The sequence below is a fragment of the Mchenga conophoros genome, linkage group LG23 (genome assembly GCF_057382185.1).
Source record: "Mchenga conophoros isolate Kocher_MC1m ecotype Shallow Benthic linkage group LG23, M_conophoros_male_GT1.1, whole genome shotgun sequence".
NCBI classification, from domain to species: Eukaryota; Metazoa; Chordata; class Actinopteri; order Cichliformes; family Cichlidae; genus Mchenga; species Mchenga conophoros.
Window position 1 is genome coordinate 13,151,980 of NC_140547.1, and position 20,091 is coordinate 13,172,070.

The 20,091-nt window shown below is 39.4% G+C and overlaps 1 protein-coding gene across 2 annotated transcripts in view; it reads left to right on the plus strand.

Annotated features, from left to right (window-relative positions):
- The first annotated feature begins 9,707 nt into the window (after nt 1–9,707).
- tmem131 (transmembrane protein 131) overlaps nt 9,708–20,091 on the plus strand; it is a 41,052-nt gene continuing 30,668 nt past the window's right edge. For both annotated transcript variants that reach the window (XM_085266011.1, XM_085266012.1), the window contains exons 1-3: nt 9,708–10,037; nt 16,260–16,321; nt 16,459–16,499. In XM_085266011.1, the coding sequence (XP_085122137.1) occupies nt 9,869–10,037; nt 16,260–16,321; nt 16,459–16,499 (272 nt within the window). In that variant the 5' untranslated portion in view covers nt 9,708–9,868. The remainder of the gene's footprint in view (nt 10,038–16,259; nt 16,322–16,458; nt 16,500–20,091) is intronic.

A 20,091-nucleotide genomic window follows, 5' to 3' on the forward strand; every position in this document is an offset into this window, starting at 1 on the left:
AACTACTCGACAGGGAGACGAGGTATTCGACGGTAGAGAAAGAGTACTTGGCCATGAAATGGGCTATTGAGGCCTTGAGGTATTATCTTCTGGGACGTCACTTCACTCTGGAGACTGATCATCGTGCCCTCCAGTGGTTGAACCGCATGAGGGATGCGAATGCCCGCATTGCAGGATGGTACCTGTCTCTGCAGCCTTATGACTTTACGGTCCAGTATAGGCCGGGGAAGTCAAATGTGGTTGCTGATTGTTTATCTAGGATGACAGAGGACTGAAGCACTTCGTGCTTAAGAGAGGGAGGAGGAAATGTAAGGAAGAGGACTCCCTTACTGCATTTATTTATATTGTATTGTCTGTATAGCACTTTAGAGCACACCTTTCACTTTATTAAAAGCACCTTATCAAGCACTTTATGTAGCATTGCACTTTAAGCATGGATTTGCACACAAGAAGTTTAAATATTTATTGTCTATTTATTGGGAATTTTAAAATCAGTTGGTAGCCTTATTTCAGATCCTGCACAGCTGCTCCTCGTCAAGGAATGTGGTTGTTGTCTGTCAGGAGAGAAGAATGGTGATTGAGATTGTGATTAAGGTTTACCAATAAGGAAAACTAATGCAAATGTGTGTGTGAAATCTAGGGGAAAGTGTTGCAAATAAGTGTTTGTAAGTTAATGATTACTCACCTTTCTTGCCTGTGTCCTCTTCAAGGTGTTTGGGCAAATGTTTCCCCGGGGGTCCAGACACCATTTAAAGGTTCCGGGAGAGACCATTGGTAAAGAGTGTGGTGAATCTTTTTGTGCTTGGGTTTCTGGGTTTTTATAATATTGGGTTTGGTGTAACATTAAAGTGTGAAGTATTTATTAATATGTAAATGTGAAAATGTATTTATGTATTTATTTATTCTTATTGATATATTGTATACTGTGGTGGAAGGTTGGGATTTAAGAATTTACCTGAGAGTGGAATAATGGTTAAGTCTGTGACAGCTGAACATATTTAAGGCTGCCAGTTGTCATTAGGGGATTTTTGTGCTGTGAAGAAGCTCGACAAGTTAATTGTTTTAAGGAGAGCCATATAGCAAATAAATACTTTGTTCCACTACACTTGCCTTGGTCTGTCTCACTGTGTTTCCAGCCGCTAAGGGCTGCCCTGTTACAGCAACGAACCCATTTTAAATGGTATCTTCTGGCACTTTGTTACTAGCAGCATGTCACAAAAACACAACACACATTTGTTTCCATTTCTTGTGGCTCGTTTTGTGTCCTTATCCATTTTAAACCACATGAAGCCATTTCTATGGCCTCCACTGCCATTAGTTATTTTACTATGTTTTGCATTATCGTCCCATTACTTTAGTTATTTTAACGAATACAGTTGCATACGCTCCAGGCCTGAGAGGGTGTGTGCAGCATCCTCAGGCTGCTACAGATGGGAGCTTCCTGCTTTTCTTTATGAAAAGATACAGTAAAGCCTGAGCCAATATCTAACTCCATATCAAGGTTCATTTGTTCTCCTGAAACAGCTCCATGGATGCATTTGTTTTTAATTCACATGTACCTTGTACTTGTTAAGTTACACTCCATTCTTTCCATTTACCAGCTGCCATTCGGCAGCCCAGCACAGCCCAGACCTTTTTCTCAAGGTTTTCTTATCTGTTGTCCACATTAAATAGACTATGAATAAATCTCAGCACATACTAATTGAAAATACGTGAGTTTGAATGAACAGTATCACTGAAGAATGAAGCTGAGGACCGTTAGCCTGAGCTCGGGGCCTGCAACAGGATAACAAGATTAGGCTAATATAAAGAAACCGAAGGACAGCAGCCCCCTGAGGCTATTCTTGAGCTAAATGGTGCTTTTCATGTTAAACATGCTGATGTGTTTGGGTTTATTGCCATATAAAACCATCATATATACTGAGCAAATTACAATATAGCTGAAGATTATGAGAGTGTTTTTATCTATTAGGTTAAATGTTGAACAAATTTGACCAAAAGATGGCAGCAAGTTAAAAACTGTGGATCAGATTGATATTTTTGTCTTCAGTCTACGCAATAGATCCCCACACCAAAACCAGACATCCACCACTGCCGCTGTATGGTTTGCTGAGTCCCACTGTTTCCACCAGTGCTTCTCCAGCTACTTCTAATTCCCCTGTTTGTTTGTTTTTAACCTACTGGAAGAGAATGGATGATTTGGTGTTTTGGTGGTAAAATGGTGCAGAGATGTCACCGCCAAAACAACAGCACAAGTAATACTGCTAGCATCTGCAATGTCCACCTACTCGGGTGTTAAATTAAACACAAATGCACAAATTAAGACTCATAAAATAGAGAGAGTTTTTTGCAATGCTCTGCATGTACACATATATACAAATCTTATCAAACTACTGGGTATATTTATTTACTTATTATGGCACAAGCATAAACTTCAGAAAGGAAAAACAAAAAAAGAGCAACATTTTGTGGGATTACAAGGTTCTACTAAGATTTAGACTAAATGAAGTCCGCCTTCCTTTGATTCGTCGCCCATCTGCATACAATAAGCAGGGCCTCAGATGTGTCACGGCAGCCGATATCAGCTCAAGTGTCCGTGGCACTGCCGTGGGCCCTCTTGTTCTGATTAGCTGCAGCCTGTTTATCAGTTGCTGGAGATAAGTACTTTCACTCATCTGTATTTCATACCAAACAGAGGAGATGATTTATCCTCCTCCAAGCACTTAGCCTACACAGAGTTTCTATGACAACCTGAAGGAAACTTGTGTGGGCCTTTAGGGCTGCATTAATAAGTACAGCTGCACATTGCTGTGGAAATGCAGATTAACAGAATTCAGAGGCAGCACAGAGACCTTCCTGACCCTCTGACCTTCTCTCAGGAGACTTTCAGTTGTAAATAGTAATTCTAAGAGGTAATACAAAAGAAAAATAGTATGGAGAGGGCATCATGATCCTCTTTGAAGCTCTCTGATCACCAAATCACACCAACAGTCAACTCGAGTGGCTTTATATTGTAAAGGAAAGACCCTCAGAGAAGCCCAGAAGAGAAACCACTTGGCGACAGTGGGAAGGAAAAACTCTCTTTTAACAGGAAGAAGCCTCTAGCAGAACCAGGCTCAAGGAGGTTAAAGATGCTGTTTTATAATCCACTCATAATCAGTTATTTTACCTGTGCCCCAATCAGCTGCTGTTTATTCAGTTTGCACTCACAATCAGTGGACCACACAAGTGTTTGTGTACGTGATTCACATCAAAATCACAAGAGAATTTCATTCATTGAGCTCCTTGACAACACTGATTTCACAAACAGAGAATGAAGACTTCGGTCTAAAAATTCTAAAGAACGTTTTGCAATCATGTCAACATGAACTAGAAAGTCACAGGAATGAATGCATCCTGAACAGGAAGACTGGAGGGTGTTTGAGGGAAAGGGAAGGCACTTCATGATGTGGCTTTTGCTGCATGAGTGTACGTGCCTTAATTGCAACAGTGTGCCATGTTCCGATGGCTGCTTCCAGCAAGATAACAGACCGTGTCACAAAACTCAAGTATTATAAAACTGATATCTTAAGCTAGTTTCTTGACAATAAGTTCACTGTGCTCAAATCTCCTCCACACGCGTCAGATATCCAGCCTAGCCTAAGCTAGGCTAGTAAGGTTTTAGAATGAAAACTTTATCTAGTGTTTGTAATTTTACACATAGTGGTTTAGGTTTATGTATGCAGTGGAAATGCAGTGGCTCAGAATGTCATTTGCCTTTAAAATGCAGTGCTAGTCTTTTTCACATCTTATTTTAATCAGATTTATGCAGATTTAGCCTAAAAGCTTTTGCTCTTCCCTGCTCATCTTAAATTTTTGTTTACAGTTTTTCTGTAGGGAAAATAAGGGTGATGACATGATTTCAGGACCCTGTTTACTCTCATAGTGTGAGCAGCTCATGGAGCTGTGGGTATTACACGTCTGCCCTCTGTTGGAGGCTTGTGAGATTAAACACACTCATTTGATGATTACATTAGATTAGATTATATAAAACTTTATTAATCGGTCAGGTGGGTTCCAGGTGGGGAAATTCAGTTTCCAGTAGCACAACACAATTGGAACTTGCATGTTACAGAGTTGGAATACCAAATAAAAGGGAATGAAAGAGTGCGAATATAAGCATAAATGTAGCATATATACATATTTTCAGGTAGGCGTGTCTCTCTCTTCCACATTAAGCTTGCCAGGTGTATTTATAGAAACGCCTGCAGTTGCTGCACGTATGCAGTTCACATAATTTGGATAGTTTCCCTTTTCTGTTGCTTTCTAAAAATTCTAGTTGTGCACGTGAGGCACTGGGAGAGGATCTAAAAAATTTGCAGGTTTACTTAATGGTAACTGCACTAGTCATTTCCAGTCCAGCTGTATTTCACATAATGCCACGTAAACTTTGCATAAGAATGTTTTGATACATCAGAAATCTAACACTTGGACTGCAAATAGCCCAAAACATTAATACATGCATAAGTAATTGCAGCCATGCACGCATGACTTACGCTGTGAGTTGTGAAGTATTGTTACAGTCAGAAGATTGCCAATAAAACTTCCAAATATTTACAGTGTTGCTTCCGATTTTCCGATAGCAGGTCCTGCAGGTTTCTCTGAGCTAAAACATTCAAAGCATCAAAATAGCACAGACCCAAACAAAGTCACGCCATTTTTGTGTCACGCTAAATATCTAAGGCGCTCCAACAAGGCAGATGTGACCAATCAGATCTAAAATGAACAGATTTTTCTTTAGGATATGCTTCACAGAAACCTGAAGGTACACATTCCTGCATATATGTAAAGGTGTTGCCTTATGAAACACAGCATTTCAATATTGGAGCTCTATAGAGGGCGACCGTGGCTCAGGGGGTTGGGAATCGCATCTGTAACCGGAAGGTCGCCGGTTCGATCCCTGGGCTCTCTGTCCTGGTCGTTGTGTCCCTGGGCAAGACACTTTACCCTACTTGCCTACTGGTGTTGGCCAGAGGGGCCGATGGCGCGTATGAATGTGAGAGTGAATGAATAGTGGTATTGTAAAGCGCTTTGGGTGCCTTGAAAAGCGCTATATAAATCCAATCCATTATTATTATTATTATTATAGAAGGAAGTTGTGACAGTGTTTTCCCCCATGTGTCAGCCCTGCTGCAAAGAATACCTCCAGAAGAGTTTCATCCGTCAAATCATGGCCACTAACAAGAACGTAACTGAATCAGCACAGCCAAAATTAATGCTCTAACTCTATGAAATTAAATCACCCAGAAGCTGATTAAATAATAAATTACCTAATAGTTCATACTTTTATGATAAATAATCCTCGAAAAATCACTAATACCAGCCTAGTTAGTGCCTGGAAAAAAGGACGCTGAGCCACGATGTTTTGCATTTCCAAAAACTGAACCTGTGTGTCTTGTATGTTTGTTGTAGTTTGTTGTTGTTGTTTGTTTGTTTTTTTTTACTAAAAACAGATGGTTCTTTATGCCTGGAAAACAGTAACAAGATCATCATCACTATATTTGGCACTGACTTCCAAAGTGACAGTTGTTACTCCGCCAAAGGGGTTATGTTTTGGTAGCTTTTGCATGCATGCATGAATGTGTGTCCCCAGTCTGTCTTTAAACACGATAGCTCGAAACATTTTAAATGAATTCTGACTTTGTAGAAGTGCAGAGTAGGGTCATGTTAAAAATTCATTAACATTTGGCTTACATCCACCCAGGTCTTTAGGGTCTGACAAAAAGCCTTATAACTTTGACGATTCTTACTTGTGTGATGAATATTGTCAACATTTAGAGTATCATGTCACATTTGACCTCTGACCTGTCTTTTAAGGTCAGCAGACTGGTATTAAGGTCAAAGTGATATTTAAAGCTATATAGAACTACTTAAAACTGTTTCTTACTGCCATGTTTGTACTGACCACATTTAACACGTTGATTCCGAAACATGTTACATTTTTAAAGAAAGTATTGTGAAGAGAGATCGAATGAGCTGCCTAGTTAGTTAGAAACATACTGTAGTATAACTTATATTATAAGCTCAAGCTTTTCATGTCTAGTTATTTATAAATCAGCACCTACTATCCATTACCTACTCCTACATAATGTTTGCATAGTCAAAGTTAATGTGAGTGTTGCTACCCTTATCTGACATTTACTGAACTACAAACTTGTGAAAGTATGTTTAAAAAGGCAGAAGGAAATTAAATTAATATACAAAATGCAATACAGTTACCTTAAAAGTAAACATTGCCCAGAGACTGAGCTGCCTGGGACAGACGTTCATGCTTTAAACGGGATGATGTATCTAAAACCTGAGTGATTCCATGACTCCATACAATTTTACCTCTGGATGTGCTAAAGACATGACATGGGCAAAGTTGCTTTAAAGCCCCTGAAGATCAAGGATAACAGTTTGAAACATCATGCACTCATAAACAAATATTTATATATATTGTAAATGTGGCAGACTGTTGCATCATTCACTGGTTGGAGGTTTGCTTTTGTTTTTTTGTTTTTTAACTCGGTTGATGTTTTTGTTGCGATTTCATTATCTTCCCTATAATGCTGACCTTCAGTTTTTGGTTTTTCATTTGTGTTATCTCTCTCAGGGTGATATTTCTCTGTCCTCTCTCTATCTACAATGTATGAAAGCTGGAATATACAAGCCAAGGCAGAAGGAGGACTCAACTAAGCAGCAGTCTTTTGTTATTCAAATGTTGTTTCAGTTCTGTAAGATGAACCAACTTTCTGCGCTTCTCTGTTTCAGTGTGATTAAAATAGGTGAGATATTGTCACATTGCACTCTGCTGTGAATTTAATTCAAAGTGACCCTAAATAGAAAAAATGTCATCAGCACTGTTAGATCTGAAATCAGAGATCACAAATGTGCCAAATGACTCTTTACTGACATCACATTAAAGGATTGCGGTGTAGGGATAAAAGGAATTTCCTGCAGAAGGCTAAATCAAGCTTAAGATGAGTTGGCAAGAAGTCCACGGTGTGCAATCTAGGAAATGAGAGAGGAGGTATCTGATTATTATTATTATTATTATTATTATTATTATTATCTGTTAGTGTTGCTCTCTATCCTTTGGTTGTTTTACTTTGAAGGTCAGACTTCTGTTGTGTCCTTTTTTAGTTTTACTTTTTTCCTCTCTTGGGTAATCAGTCCACTGTGTATATATAGTCCCGTGTTCCACTTTGGAATTTTTATTTTTTTATTTTTTTGTGGCTTCTTATTGTTTTGGATTGTGTTTTATCTCTTCGACTTTGCTGTTTTTGGATTTGATTATCAGATACTAAATTGCATCGTTCCTAGGAATATTCTGTTTCAGGCATCTGACATTTGGATCGGCACACATCACATGGTGACACATGTAGATGGTTATTTGTCAGTGACACAGCACTATTACCTCAATATAGATGTCAGCTGCTCTGTTTCACTAACAATGGAACTGATCTCATTTAGTGACTTGTAGTTCTAGTTCAGATATTACAGAAATGCCTGGAAAACATGGAGAAATTCCTCTTTTATGTTTCACAAGCAAGTAAAACATCTAATTGCATCATAACTTCTTTATTCATCATTGAGACAGGCTTCTAGAACCTCACATTTATATTAAAAAATTAACAAATTGTAGACACACTGTTGATTACTTTATTGAATTTTTTTACCGGGTTTAAAAATATACAAAGACTGCTTGATAATAAATCAAATAAACCTATACAAACACTAACTAACTTAAAAAAAATCTGTGTTTCACAGATTTGTGCTTGCATCATATCAATACTTGATGTACATATAGTGTAAATGAGTAATACAGTTTATCCCCTGGGTAAAATTACTGACGATAACAAGAAGCTTTGCAGCCAGCAGTAAATCACCAACCTTTGTCCTTGTTATGAAACAAGTCCAATCTTTGTGTTATCTTACTATAAGTTTTGCAGATAGTCACTGTCCTGTAAAAGCTCTTGCTCTGCTTTTTTCAGTACAAGAGACTCTCTTATGTTTCGTTAGAACAACATCAGTGATGAAAGTCACACTTTACAGTTCAAGGAAACATTTGTTTACACCCTTAGACAAGGCGTGAAGTGAAAGTAAACACTGATCCACGGACATCAGAGGGTTAAAGAGCACCAAGCAGAGCAGGTTTGTGTCAGCAGCAGCAGTCTTCAGGCTCCATGACCTCGTGTTATCTCCATTTTTACCTCTAAAAGATTCACTGAGTACCTGTCAGCACTCTCTGTCAATCAGTAACCTCTGTACTCCATAGTTACATTTATCTATAGGCAATGTTTTTTCTATATAAGTAAATTCGGTGGAGCCGGTATTTGGAGGGTGTTCACTGCTGCTTTTCTGCTTTAGTGAAAATATTTGGACCAAAGGAAGATCACAGCACATGTACGAGCATAGTTCAGTGTGTACACACTGGCGTTGTTTGTGACATCGGTTGAGGTGTTTCGCTTTAAGCAAAAAATAGTAAAGCTCAGAAATTACTTGCCTTAGAAATAATTCCTTGATGTAAATGGCAAAGAATTAGGGGAGATGTCATTTGTCTAAAACACTTGTCTGACACAAGTGACTTTGGTCTTTTGTAGCACTGAAATAAAAATAATAATTCTGTAATGAAAACATTACAGCTTAGGAACACATTTTATTACTGCACCCAAGTCATAGACGCAAACTGGAACCATTTAATAGAGAAACCCCAGAAGCCAGAGTAACTAAGGAATTATTTTCACCTTTATACATCACATTATATTCTTGTTCCTCTTGCAGAGAGATCGTATGCTGTGCATGTTGAAGGACTCCTGCTAAGGACAATCCGTGTCCACAGTCCATGTCTACAAGCAAGAGCTGAAAAACTTCAGCACCCAGTTTTTCTTTTTATAATTTAAATGATTACAGCACATAAACGGCAATTAAAAGTCTCTTTTTTCCCAATAAACTTTATTTCAAGTGGTTAAGAAAGATCAAAGGAAAACCTCAGAATCATACGTTTTTTAACAAAGAGGACAAAAATGCAGGAGAATGACAGAAAGTCGACTTAAACACACACAGGACTGACAGCGTTTACTATTATTACTATTTTCATTTCCTTTGTAAACACAAGAATAATTTTAAAAAAAAGTTGAAGGACTATATGCAGCAATCTCGTTTTCAACTATAGTCCATCCATCCTTTTCCACTTATCTGGGTCTGGGTCTAAGTGGACACTGAGGGATTCTGCAGCTGACAGCATGTTCTGGAGGAGCATTCTCTTTGCTTTGAGCACTTCTGTCTCACCCTATATATAAAGACCAAAATTCGAGACAGTTTTATATTAGAAATATATATTCTGCACAAACAAGATGTAAAATATGACCAAAGTGAGAAGAATGAGAGCTGTGGTGGTGCTCAGGTCACCATTGGTCCTTTCTTTGTGGAGTTTGCATGTTATGTTCTGATTGAGGCAGTTAAAGTGACTAACCTGTCTAGTATGAATGAATGAATGAATGAAGCTTTAAAGTATATATTCCAAAAATGACAGATTCTGTTACCAAATATTCCTCGTTTTTCAATTTAAGTGTAGTTAGTTTTATAAGTTTACGGTGTCATTCTGTTCTAGCGTTTAATTTGTGTTGTCTGAAGGGTCTCCGCTGGGCTTTGATCCCGGTGATAAGGTTGTTTAATGACCGCTTGCTGTCCGTGGCAGCCGGTGACGCGTCGCATGGAGCGGAAGAGGAAGCGGGAGCAGAGAGAGGCCGACGTCCTGTTGGTAGTTAGCCGCCGCCGCTGCTCTCGGGAGTTTTTTTTTTCTTCACGGCTATGATTGACAGAGGCAGCAGAGGTTTACACGGGCATGTCCGCACACTTGCTCGTTTGTTATCGTAACAGAAAGACGTGCAGCATGGCGACTGAAGCCGGAGCCCAGAGCTGTCGCCAGAGGAGGAGACGGAGAGCTGCCTGCGTGGGGCTCCTGAGGATCTTATTTATTGCTTTTATTCACACGACGCGGGCGAATAAACAAGGTTTGGAACTTAGCTTTAGCAGGAGCTAACTTCCGCAGACATCTCACCAAGTGTGTGCTGTGGTTAGCGCTACCTTTGCGGGCCGACTTTACACCAGCTCGGTGCTAACAGCGACCCAGCAGTGCTGAATTATTATTAAACGCTAACAGAGAGCAGGCTGTGTTTAAACTGACAAAGAACTGCCGTTAGTTAGCCAAATGTATTTGGCCTTACTCTGGACGTTAGCTTCGTCTGTAGCATGTTGTCATTCTTTCCTTATATGGCTTAGTTGGGCTAATAATTTACCTGTGAGATATGACAGGGTTTACAGCCTCGGCTAGCCCTAGAGCTGGCTCAGAGGAGCCTCTGGGTGAGCTTGAAGCACAGACAGAGGGGAGTTGTAGGGGACAAGCTGCCCAGCAGTACTTCCTCATACCGGGCTCAGTGAGGAAAAGCCTCGACTGTTTGTTTGATTGGGCTCCAGCCGCTTGTTATCGATCTTCTGATCGTGTCAGGTCACTATGACTGGCACACAGCTGTCATCCAGGGCCAAGGTGGTCCGAGCTAGCCCTGAAACGCGCCCGTGAATTAGTCCACATGAACCTGGACCTCACAAGAAGTGCACTCAGGTGATTGTGTTACTTGTTGAGCAACTCTCAGAGCAGAGGTGTCAGACTCACAGTGGTTCATGGACCAAGCAAGAAAAAAAACATTGCGTAATGTTAATATTCAGGCTTTATGAAAAACAGCCCAAACGAAAGACACCACTTATTTTAAAAACTGGTAGATACTTGTTATATTATTATTTTTGTAGTTCATGGATGATGTATTGAGAAAACGGGTGTACTTTTACACCCGTTTTCCCCGGGGACAATTTGAGCTTTGTATCTCTGTCCAAATTCACGAGTCATCCTCTGTATATTACAGTATATTGCACTCTTTATAAATAAATAATACAAGTACTTAACGTCTTTGTAATTCAATCAGCTCGTCTAGGTCGAGAAATCTAGAAATACTAAAAGTTTTCCCGTGTGAAACATTTTACAGATAATTTGTGTTGCTGTTTTGCTTATTCAATGACTTCACTGCAGTTTTCACACTCGGCACTGGATTTGGGCTCGCCCTGTAACAACATTATTTTGGTTAAAATGATTCAGAATCACAGTTACAATCACATTAACAAATATAATCCACCATTTTTTTTTAGTTGATGTTGTGATTTTGATTTGTGACTACAAACTCTGGGGAATAATGGATTTGTTCACCAACAAGTTGTAGTTCAACTAAAATGAATTTCTAACTAACATTTAATTATTTTTTTGCTGCCTGAAATGTTCCTATAGATCTGTGATAATGCCTCACACTCCAGTAATGCACTTGAATGAATTCACGAGTTATTTAGCAACTCTTAGAGTCTGACTTCATCTTGTCATGCTTTTTACCAACAGTGCAAACTGAGTCAGCTGATTAAATTTAGGCTGTTCGCATATCAGAGGTTCACTACAACATTATTGTGGTCAAACTGACTCACAATCACATTTTTTAAAATTGGAGTAAGCCTGCTCGATCGTGACAATATTAGAATCTCAATTTCGGTAGATATTGTAATCGAATTTTTTTTCATTATGATTATTCATTAATTTGATAAGTATCATGCAAGTTTTTACCGAGTATTTCCTCAAACTTTAAACATAATTCAACAGAAGAAGAAGAAGAGGAAAAACGGAGGGTGGCGATGGGTTCGGGGTCGTCCAGCTGGGAGTTAGAGCCTGTACGGGATTTGAAGACTACGAGTGATCCAGAGACAAAGGCGACCATTTCATTAATCCTCACAGAGGAAATGTTGAGTTTTACTTCCTCTGCATCGACCTTGTTGACTGAACGCTCTCTTTTATTCAGCTGAACTCAACAGTGAGTTTGCATTTTTAGTAGGGCTGCCACGATTTGTCGACTAGTCACGATTACGTCGACTATCAAAATCGTCGACGACTGATTTAATAGTCGACGTGTCGTTTGAAGCTTTGTAAGATCGCAAAAGACGCAGGAATAATAGCAGGATTTAAGAGTGTAATAACGGACTGAAACAGAAGATGGCAGCACAGCATGTACAAGGATGCCAGCTGCCGTTAAACCCCGAAGAAGAAGAAGCAGCTGTGTCCCAGAATTCATAGCGCGGCCCAGCTTAGTTTCCAACAATGGCGGTAGCTAGTTAGTTTTAATATTACTCTTATTATTCTTTCTGGGTCACAAAATAAACGTTTAACATATTTTCAGGCGAGAATGTAGCTGTGTAAACCTCAAATATCGGCTCAGTTTATCAGGACACCACATATTTTCAAAAGCGCTCCGACGTTTTCGGAGACGTCTGTTACCCACTAGCTCGATAGCTAGCCGGGGGCTAGGTCACTAACGCCGTGAGAACACCGGACTCCCGGCAAATTGTTTTCAAACCCACCGCCGTCTTTCGCGACTCAGGTTAAATATATATGAGTCACTTAGATAAATTAAAAATGTTGTTGTTTGGCTTTTTTTTTTTTTGTATTTTATTTGTTCCTGAGTAAATCGGTTTGGCTGAGATTAAAGTTATAGTTTTTACACAGCTGAATAAACGTCAAGCAGACAGCTGATTATCAGAAGTGTGAGATGCTGGAGAATATACTCCGTTGTCCTGTTATATTTTAGATAGCAAGGAGTTTATTAAACTTTACCGAAACAATCTGCAAATTTCATTAAAATTGAATAAACTATCATCTTGTCTTTATTTTTAGTTAGCACCTTAAAAGCTTAAAGCTGTAAGCTAATGATAGTTATATAAGAGCAGATGCTGCTGGTGCAATAAGCTGTAGTTTTACGTCCAGTGGATGATGATCTGATTAGTCGACTAATCGCATAAATAATCGGTGACTAGTCGACTATCAAAATAATCGTTTGTGGCAGCCCTAATTTTTAGGGAGGGGAAAAGGGTGTGATTTGATTTATAACAGGAGCAAAAGTGAGAGCGTTGCATCAAAAACAAACTTCACGATGTAATAATTTTACCCTTTGTTTAGTATTCATGATTATTTAGCATCATCTTTTAGACAGTTAAGCTCTGGATAGGTTTAAATGGTCCTTCCCCAGGGTCATCCACAGAAACCTTTGAGTTTTACTACCTTTAGATCATTTTTGTTTGTTCCACAGATGAAGTGGCCGTGAAATTTTACCTTTCTGATTCAAACGCCCGGTGTAGATCTAGGAATTATGATTTTTTAAGGATAATTTTTTGCATGACACATCAGTAGAGACAGGAAAGCAGGGAGAGTAGTGGGTAACGCCATGCAGGGACTTGAACCCCAGCCCTTGCAATAGCTTCTGGAAAATGAGTCACCTGCTCAATCAGGTGAGCTACAATATGACCTTGAGGAATGATTTTCTTTCCTCTGGAATAAAGCTGGCATCTCCAAACCAAAGATAGAAATGCATTTTGTTGAAAGGTTTGAGTAATTGCTGTCTTTACTGCAGTTTTTTTCATACTTTGTACACCATCCATGAGGCTGAATAGGCTGTTTTGGTGTGGATGGATCTAATCCTGACCCTTTGTTCACCTTAGCTGGAGCTGAACTAAACAGCGGCGAGTTTGAGCTCCTAGGGCGAGAGAAACGGACACGATTGAATAACAACACAAGAAAAACAACGAGAGCTTTGTAGCTAAAGTTAAACGCTAAGAAGTTATCTTTCTATCGTGACTGTTTTAGGTAAGAAAGTTGAGAGAGGGGGAAAAAAAAAAAATACTCGACAGCTGCTCGCTTTCATGTTCTCTTATCTAACCGATCTACTCGATTCAGACATTGATCTGTCTGTAATCTGGAGGTGGTGAGGCAGTGGCTATGACAGACACGTCAATGTCACTGTGCAGCAAATAAGACAGAATTTGCATGTAGATTTACATAAATGGCTTAGAAGTGTTGTTGTGTTTTTGTTTTGTTTTTTTGTTAAAGACTGGCGTCCTCTACGTGGAAACATCAGCATGTCTGCCTGCAAAGTACTTTTCACTCTCGTACCAGTTTCACTGCTTGTTTCTCCGGGTGTCCATTCTGAGACGATTTCAAGAGCTCCTGACAAACTCGTAAGCTTAGGACGCCGAGAACTAAAGCGGTGGAGTTTCATGTAAAAATCTGATGCCATGGAGTCTTGCATCTCTACCAATGCCACATCATCCTTGTGGACCACAGACTGGTGACACTGTATAATGAAACACCCACAGAGGTGTTGCCGGTGCTATTCCTGCCAGTCAAATGGCGACATCCACCCCTTTTTCAAGCCACTGTAAAGACATATAATTTTAACAGACAGTGAGCACGGCATACTGAGCTGAGGTTGGTTTTACTCTGCTGTAGAGATGGGATTGAGCTTAACATTTTTTATTTAGGACTTAAAGGATGCAGGACATCTGAGTGATTCGGTTTAATTTTGTGCAGACGTGTATTCAGAGCTTGAGACTTTCATTATTTGTTAGCTTTTTTTCGTGATGTACAGCAGGAAGTGTAGCTTTTTCACACCTCTGCTCAGCCTGATGTTGGCTGTGTCTCATCGGCTCAATGAAGTTGTGAAATGTTTCTTAACTGCTTAGATCCCCTGATTCTGCTCAGATATTTGAATTTAAAACCTACATTGTAGCTTGCAGGGTGTTATTAAACGTAGCAGTTAGTTGAACGTAACAATTACGCTTGCCGACAGTGAGCTGTGAACACAGAAAAAGGTCGATCTAGTAGCACAACTTGTGAGATCTGTTAAGTTTAAGGCAAAATTTAAAGCTCTGCAGATGATGGAAGGGACATCCGGCCTTTTAAAATCATGTCGATAATGGTGGTTGCTGAGGATTCACTTCACTTAACCCCACCCTGGCATTTATATAACACCCTGAAACAGACGTGCAGAGTTGCTCTGTGTTCACAGCAGTGATTGAGACCTGGGTTATGCTCAGGTTTTGCTCCCGCAGTTGTGTCTGTTTGCGCACGTTTTTTTTTTTTTTTTTTTTTATGTTTTACAGAGAGCCTTTGGAGAAAAATGCTCTGGTGTAGTCCTCCAAAATCCCAACTACATATTGCTCAATGTGTGTGGCGCTGCGCATCGTTCATATGCTGATTGGTTGATGAATGTGCCAGATCAGAGACGAGACTAACAGTGAAGTTCACCAGAGTGGGAGAAGCACAGAAAAAAACGTTAAAGAAAACAAAAACAAAACTGGTGGCTGCAGTGGACATGGCATTATTTTTAACGCTCAGCTCTTTAGCTCTTTGAATGTTAGAGCTTCGCTCTCTCCGTGGCTGACTAACACAACTGGAACACATTGGTTGTACCACATACTTTGGCACTGTCCCCCGGTACACCCCTCTTCCCGAGACTATTGGTGGCAAAACCTGTACACCTAACTCAAACTAAACTTAAACACAAAAAAAGTGTGAAAGAATGTTTTAGTTTAATGAAATCTGAATGAAAATTGGAGTTTAGAATCAAACTAAGAAAGTAAAATAAGATAGCTGGGTTTATTGGGTTGGTCAGTTAAATGCAGTATTGAAGCACATTTTAGCTGGAGACTGGGGTGAGGCTGTTCCCTCTCTACACTCTTAATTCAGATGTTTTGTATTTTTTGATTTGTTTTGTTTCCTTTTTCTACGTTTTTTTTTTTTTTATATACTTAATGAAAGTTTTCAAATTTCAGAGCTGAAAAGCACATTTAAAATCAGTTAAAAACTGCAACCAGATCACTTTCACACCAACTCAAAAATCCGGTTTTGATCTGATCTCTTAGCTAATGAATGAGCTGCTTTTCTACTACGGTATATTTGAGATCAGGCTCATCACCTAGCCGGAATTTCTTCTGGTGAAAGTAGCTTTGGATTAGATCCTTCTTTCACCGCACATGGAGCAGAAAAGGAGCACAGATCTGGAGGCTGAACTTTCTCTTGTCTCTAGTTCAGTACACAAGATTGAAGTTGAAGTTGGTTTTTATTTCGTTAAATTCGACAGCAATCAGCAGCTGCTGCCATCTCCAGTCCATAAATCAGTCTGTACCTTTTCAGGGATTTCAAAAAGGTGCTTTGCCATGCAAATGAAGCGTTAGTTGGTTTTGGTAACCCAATCAGCAGCTCACACACATCAGTATGCTATGATTTTGTTTATTGAACATTTACCCCTTTTAGCTTTCTTTTATGTAGTGTAAAAATGTGTTTCTCTCTGATCTTCCTATTTTTCTCTTTGCAGCATTCATTCAGTCAGACACAATACTAGAAGTTCTACATTTTGGCGAGGGCAGCCTTTTACAGGTAAGGCCATTAAAATGGTATTGTAACGGACCTTCACAGAGCAAGAAGAGGCTAAAGCCCTGCTCAACTACCAAATTAATCCCCTGGTTTTTGATATTGTGATTAATTCTTACTGTATGTTTGTGTTGTGCTTGCAGGGAGAGTCTGACATCGATTTTAGTTTATATCATCAACAAAGGTATGAGAAATCCTCCCTTTTTTTATACTAGCATGAATTCAATAAAATGTTGTATTTGTATTTTTAAACCGTGTGCTTCTACATTAACTTGCCTGGACAACAAGCAAACGCAAAGTGTATTGTGTTAAAGCAAAACAAGTTTTACTGCTTCAATGCGGCTGCTGTGACAGCATGTTAAGATCATTTAGGGGGTAAAATTATACAAAAAAATTAGATTGTGGGGAAAAAGGGCAAATATCTGTGCCACTGATCATCAGAGAAACCTCTCTGTCTGTGTCACCCTGAGCGCTTTTCTGGCCACATGTTCTAGGATGAGTCGAGTCCACAGTGACATTGGTTTTATAGCCTGCAGCAGCTGTTAGAAGCAGGCAGGATTCTTTCATGCAGTCGAATGTGACTGAAGTGTTTTTGTTTTTTTTTGAGGAAGTTATTATTTGCTTCAGGCTCTTTTTATCCCAGCTTTGGCACAACAACAGGCAGAAGTGCTCAAACAAGTAAGGACTATTTTCATTACAGGAAGTGTGTAAAAAGTCAGTTGGTTGCATCATGTTCCTGTATAGCGGTTCTGAAGCGTCACAGAGGGCTCGCATACCTTTCAGATGGATGTTTTATCAGGGTCCAGCATACAGCTCAGACAGCATGTAAACCATACAAAGGTTATCTTTAGGGGCATGGCGTGACCACTCCCTAGACAGTTATGTTTGAGGTCAGTGTGTGTGTTCCAGTCCTTTTTAGATGTTAAACTTCCCCTTTTTTTTTTCTGTGTGTGTGTGTGTGGTTTCAAACCTGTCTGTTTGCGATATGTATTTGCCAGATAAACCTCTGTACTGGTGAACAAACAGCTACAGTGGTGTTGTATATTTGGTGTGGCAATGCAGAGGCAGGCAGGTAAGCAACAAAAGGAGTCTTTATTCATTGAAGGCAAAAAAACTGACTTAGTCAGAGAGAGAGAAAAAAAAAAGGGGAAACCCAGCAATAGAACACAAGGAAACATAAGGGAGGGAATCCAGCAAGAAAAAAAAGGAAGTAAAACGGGAATGAGACACCGGTGAGACTGAGCTTACAAAGTAAAACAGGAAGTAACCAAAAGATAAACAACTAATACTAAAACACCAACTAACAGTAACCAGGGAGCACAGAAGTCACAGGAAATGAAACGCCAACTGAAAACAGAAAGTGGTACAACAGAACTACAGAACGCCAGAGGTCTGGTGTAGTAAGCAGGAGTAGGTGCTTTCACTGTTGTGAATGTGGTTCACTTCTTACTGGTGTAAATAACCACTGTAACTTGTGCTGGACCCCTGTTCTGCTCTGGAGCAGCTTGTGTTTGAGAGAAGAGATCAACAGGTACCCACTGATCCGTCAGAACACCACGTCTTTCATGCGAACGTGCTTATCGCCACATTAGGAAACCTGGTGTTGACTTATGCAGTTGATAACCACCTTTGTGACCACTTAGCGAGATTAAGATTAGCCACTGTTAGAGTAAGCGAAGCCTGGTGACGGAAAGATGATGGATTTCTTGATCACAGCCAAGCCCCTGGCAGCTTCTTAAGGTCCGTATTTAAGAGCCAGAGAGGATAATATTTAGTATTTTAGTTGTGTTTAGTTTGTTTTATTATGATGACCTTACTTTAAAAAAATAATAAAATACACGCTCTCCTGACAGAAAAACACCCACAAATGCACAAATGATTTTTTTTTAATAATTGAAGTCTTTATTTGTTTTTAACATTTCACAACACAAAAACAAACAAAACAACCAACAAACAACAACAGAAAAAATATATATATATAAAAAATATAATAATAATAATAATAATTAAAAAAAAAAAAATTTTTAAAAATTTAAAAATTAAAAAAAAAAACAAAAAAACTCAAATCAGTTAACTCAAATCTTTAAGTCATTCCCTTACTGAGTGCCTACACAAACAAACAGTGCAGCAAGCGTACAACATGACTAAAGATAATTGCCCTGACCAAATAAGTTCCAACCATCTCAGCCAAAAACACGTCCCCACGATTCGTCAAAACCCTCCCTATCATCATTAATCCTAGCCAAGAGCTTTTCATACGACACCATTTTCAGCATAGTTTCTTTCCACCTATTATATTCTGGAGGAGACGGTTCCTTCCATACACTGAGAATAACTCGAGCCGCTGCGATCACCCCCACCTTTATAACCACAAAGTCATATTTTGAAACCCCAGGTAATACTGACCGATCCCCTAATAAGCACAGTCTTGGTGACAGGGGTATCATCAAACCAATCCACCTTCCTATTTTGTCCAATACTTTTTGCCAAAAGGGATAAACTTTCCCACATTCCCAAATAGCATGTATAAATGTCCCTGGATCTGAACTACATTTCCAGCATACATTACTGGGACTAATTCCCATTCTATAAAGTTTGGATGGAGTGAAGTACCACCTGTGTATTAATTTATACTGAGTAAATTTACCCCTGGCCTCTCTTATATATTTATCAGAGAATGACAAAATTCTGCGCCAGTCTTCTTTAGAAATTGCACAACCCAGATCCCTCTGCCATATAACCCTCAAGTTTTCACATATCTCTTTTTTTGGATTGTTAAACAGTTTGTAGAAAACCGCCGCCCTATGTGCTGTACTGGACAATTCTAAAAACTCCACAACCATATTCGAGCTTTGAGCAAATTTTCCTTTGGTAACACAATCCCTTATTTGTAAATATTTCCAAAAATTATTTTCTCTTGTCAAACTGTATTTTCGGGTTATTTCAGCAAATGACATAAACACTCCCCCTGAGTAAAGATCACTTATCCTGCGTATGCCTTTGACAAGCCATTCCTTCCAGAACACAGTTTTCCGCCCAATCCTTACAGCAATATTGTTCCATAGCGAGGCATAAGGTTGTCTTAGATGAGATGCTCCACACAACTTGTGCACCTCCACCCAGACAGCTTTGGAATACCTGAGCACTGGGTTATTATGAGAGTCTTGTCCATTAGTTGCCGCGCCCTGCGAGAGAACATCCAAAGGTGTGAAGGGGCTCGCTAGTTCCTGTTCGATCTTCATCCAGCTCAGCTCAGAGCCCGATCCTGTCCAGTATTTGGCCAGTCTTGACAATTCAAAAGCTAAATTATACAACTTCACATTTGGGAGGGCCATTCCTCCAATGTCTTTAGAGGCCCACATTTTCTTTATATTCACTCTCGGCTTCTTGTTATTCCACAAAAAATCTTTGATTAACTTCTCAATTTGACCAAATATGTGCAAAGGAATCCGTACAGGTACATCATGAAAACATAATTGAACTGTGGGACCACCATCATTTTAATCACATTAATTTTACCCCATAGTGTAAGATTCAATTTACCCCATTTATCCAGATTTGTTTTTATCTTTAGGAGGAGAGGTTCCACATTTGAAAGCATAATATCCTCCAAGTCGGGTTTTAATAATATTCCTAAATACTTCATACCTGAAGGTGAGTACTTAAAATTGAATGGAGTAACGCAGAATGACATGATGCTGACAATGGCATGCCCTCTGACTTGTCCCAGTTTATCTTATAACCTGACAACCCTGAAAATGACTCAACACACGTGA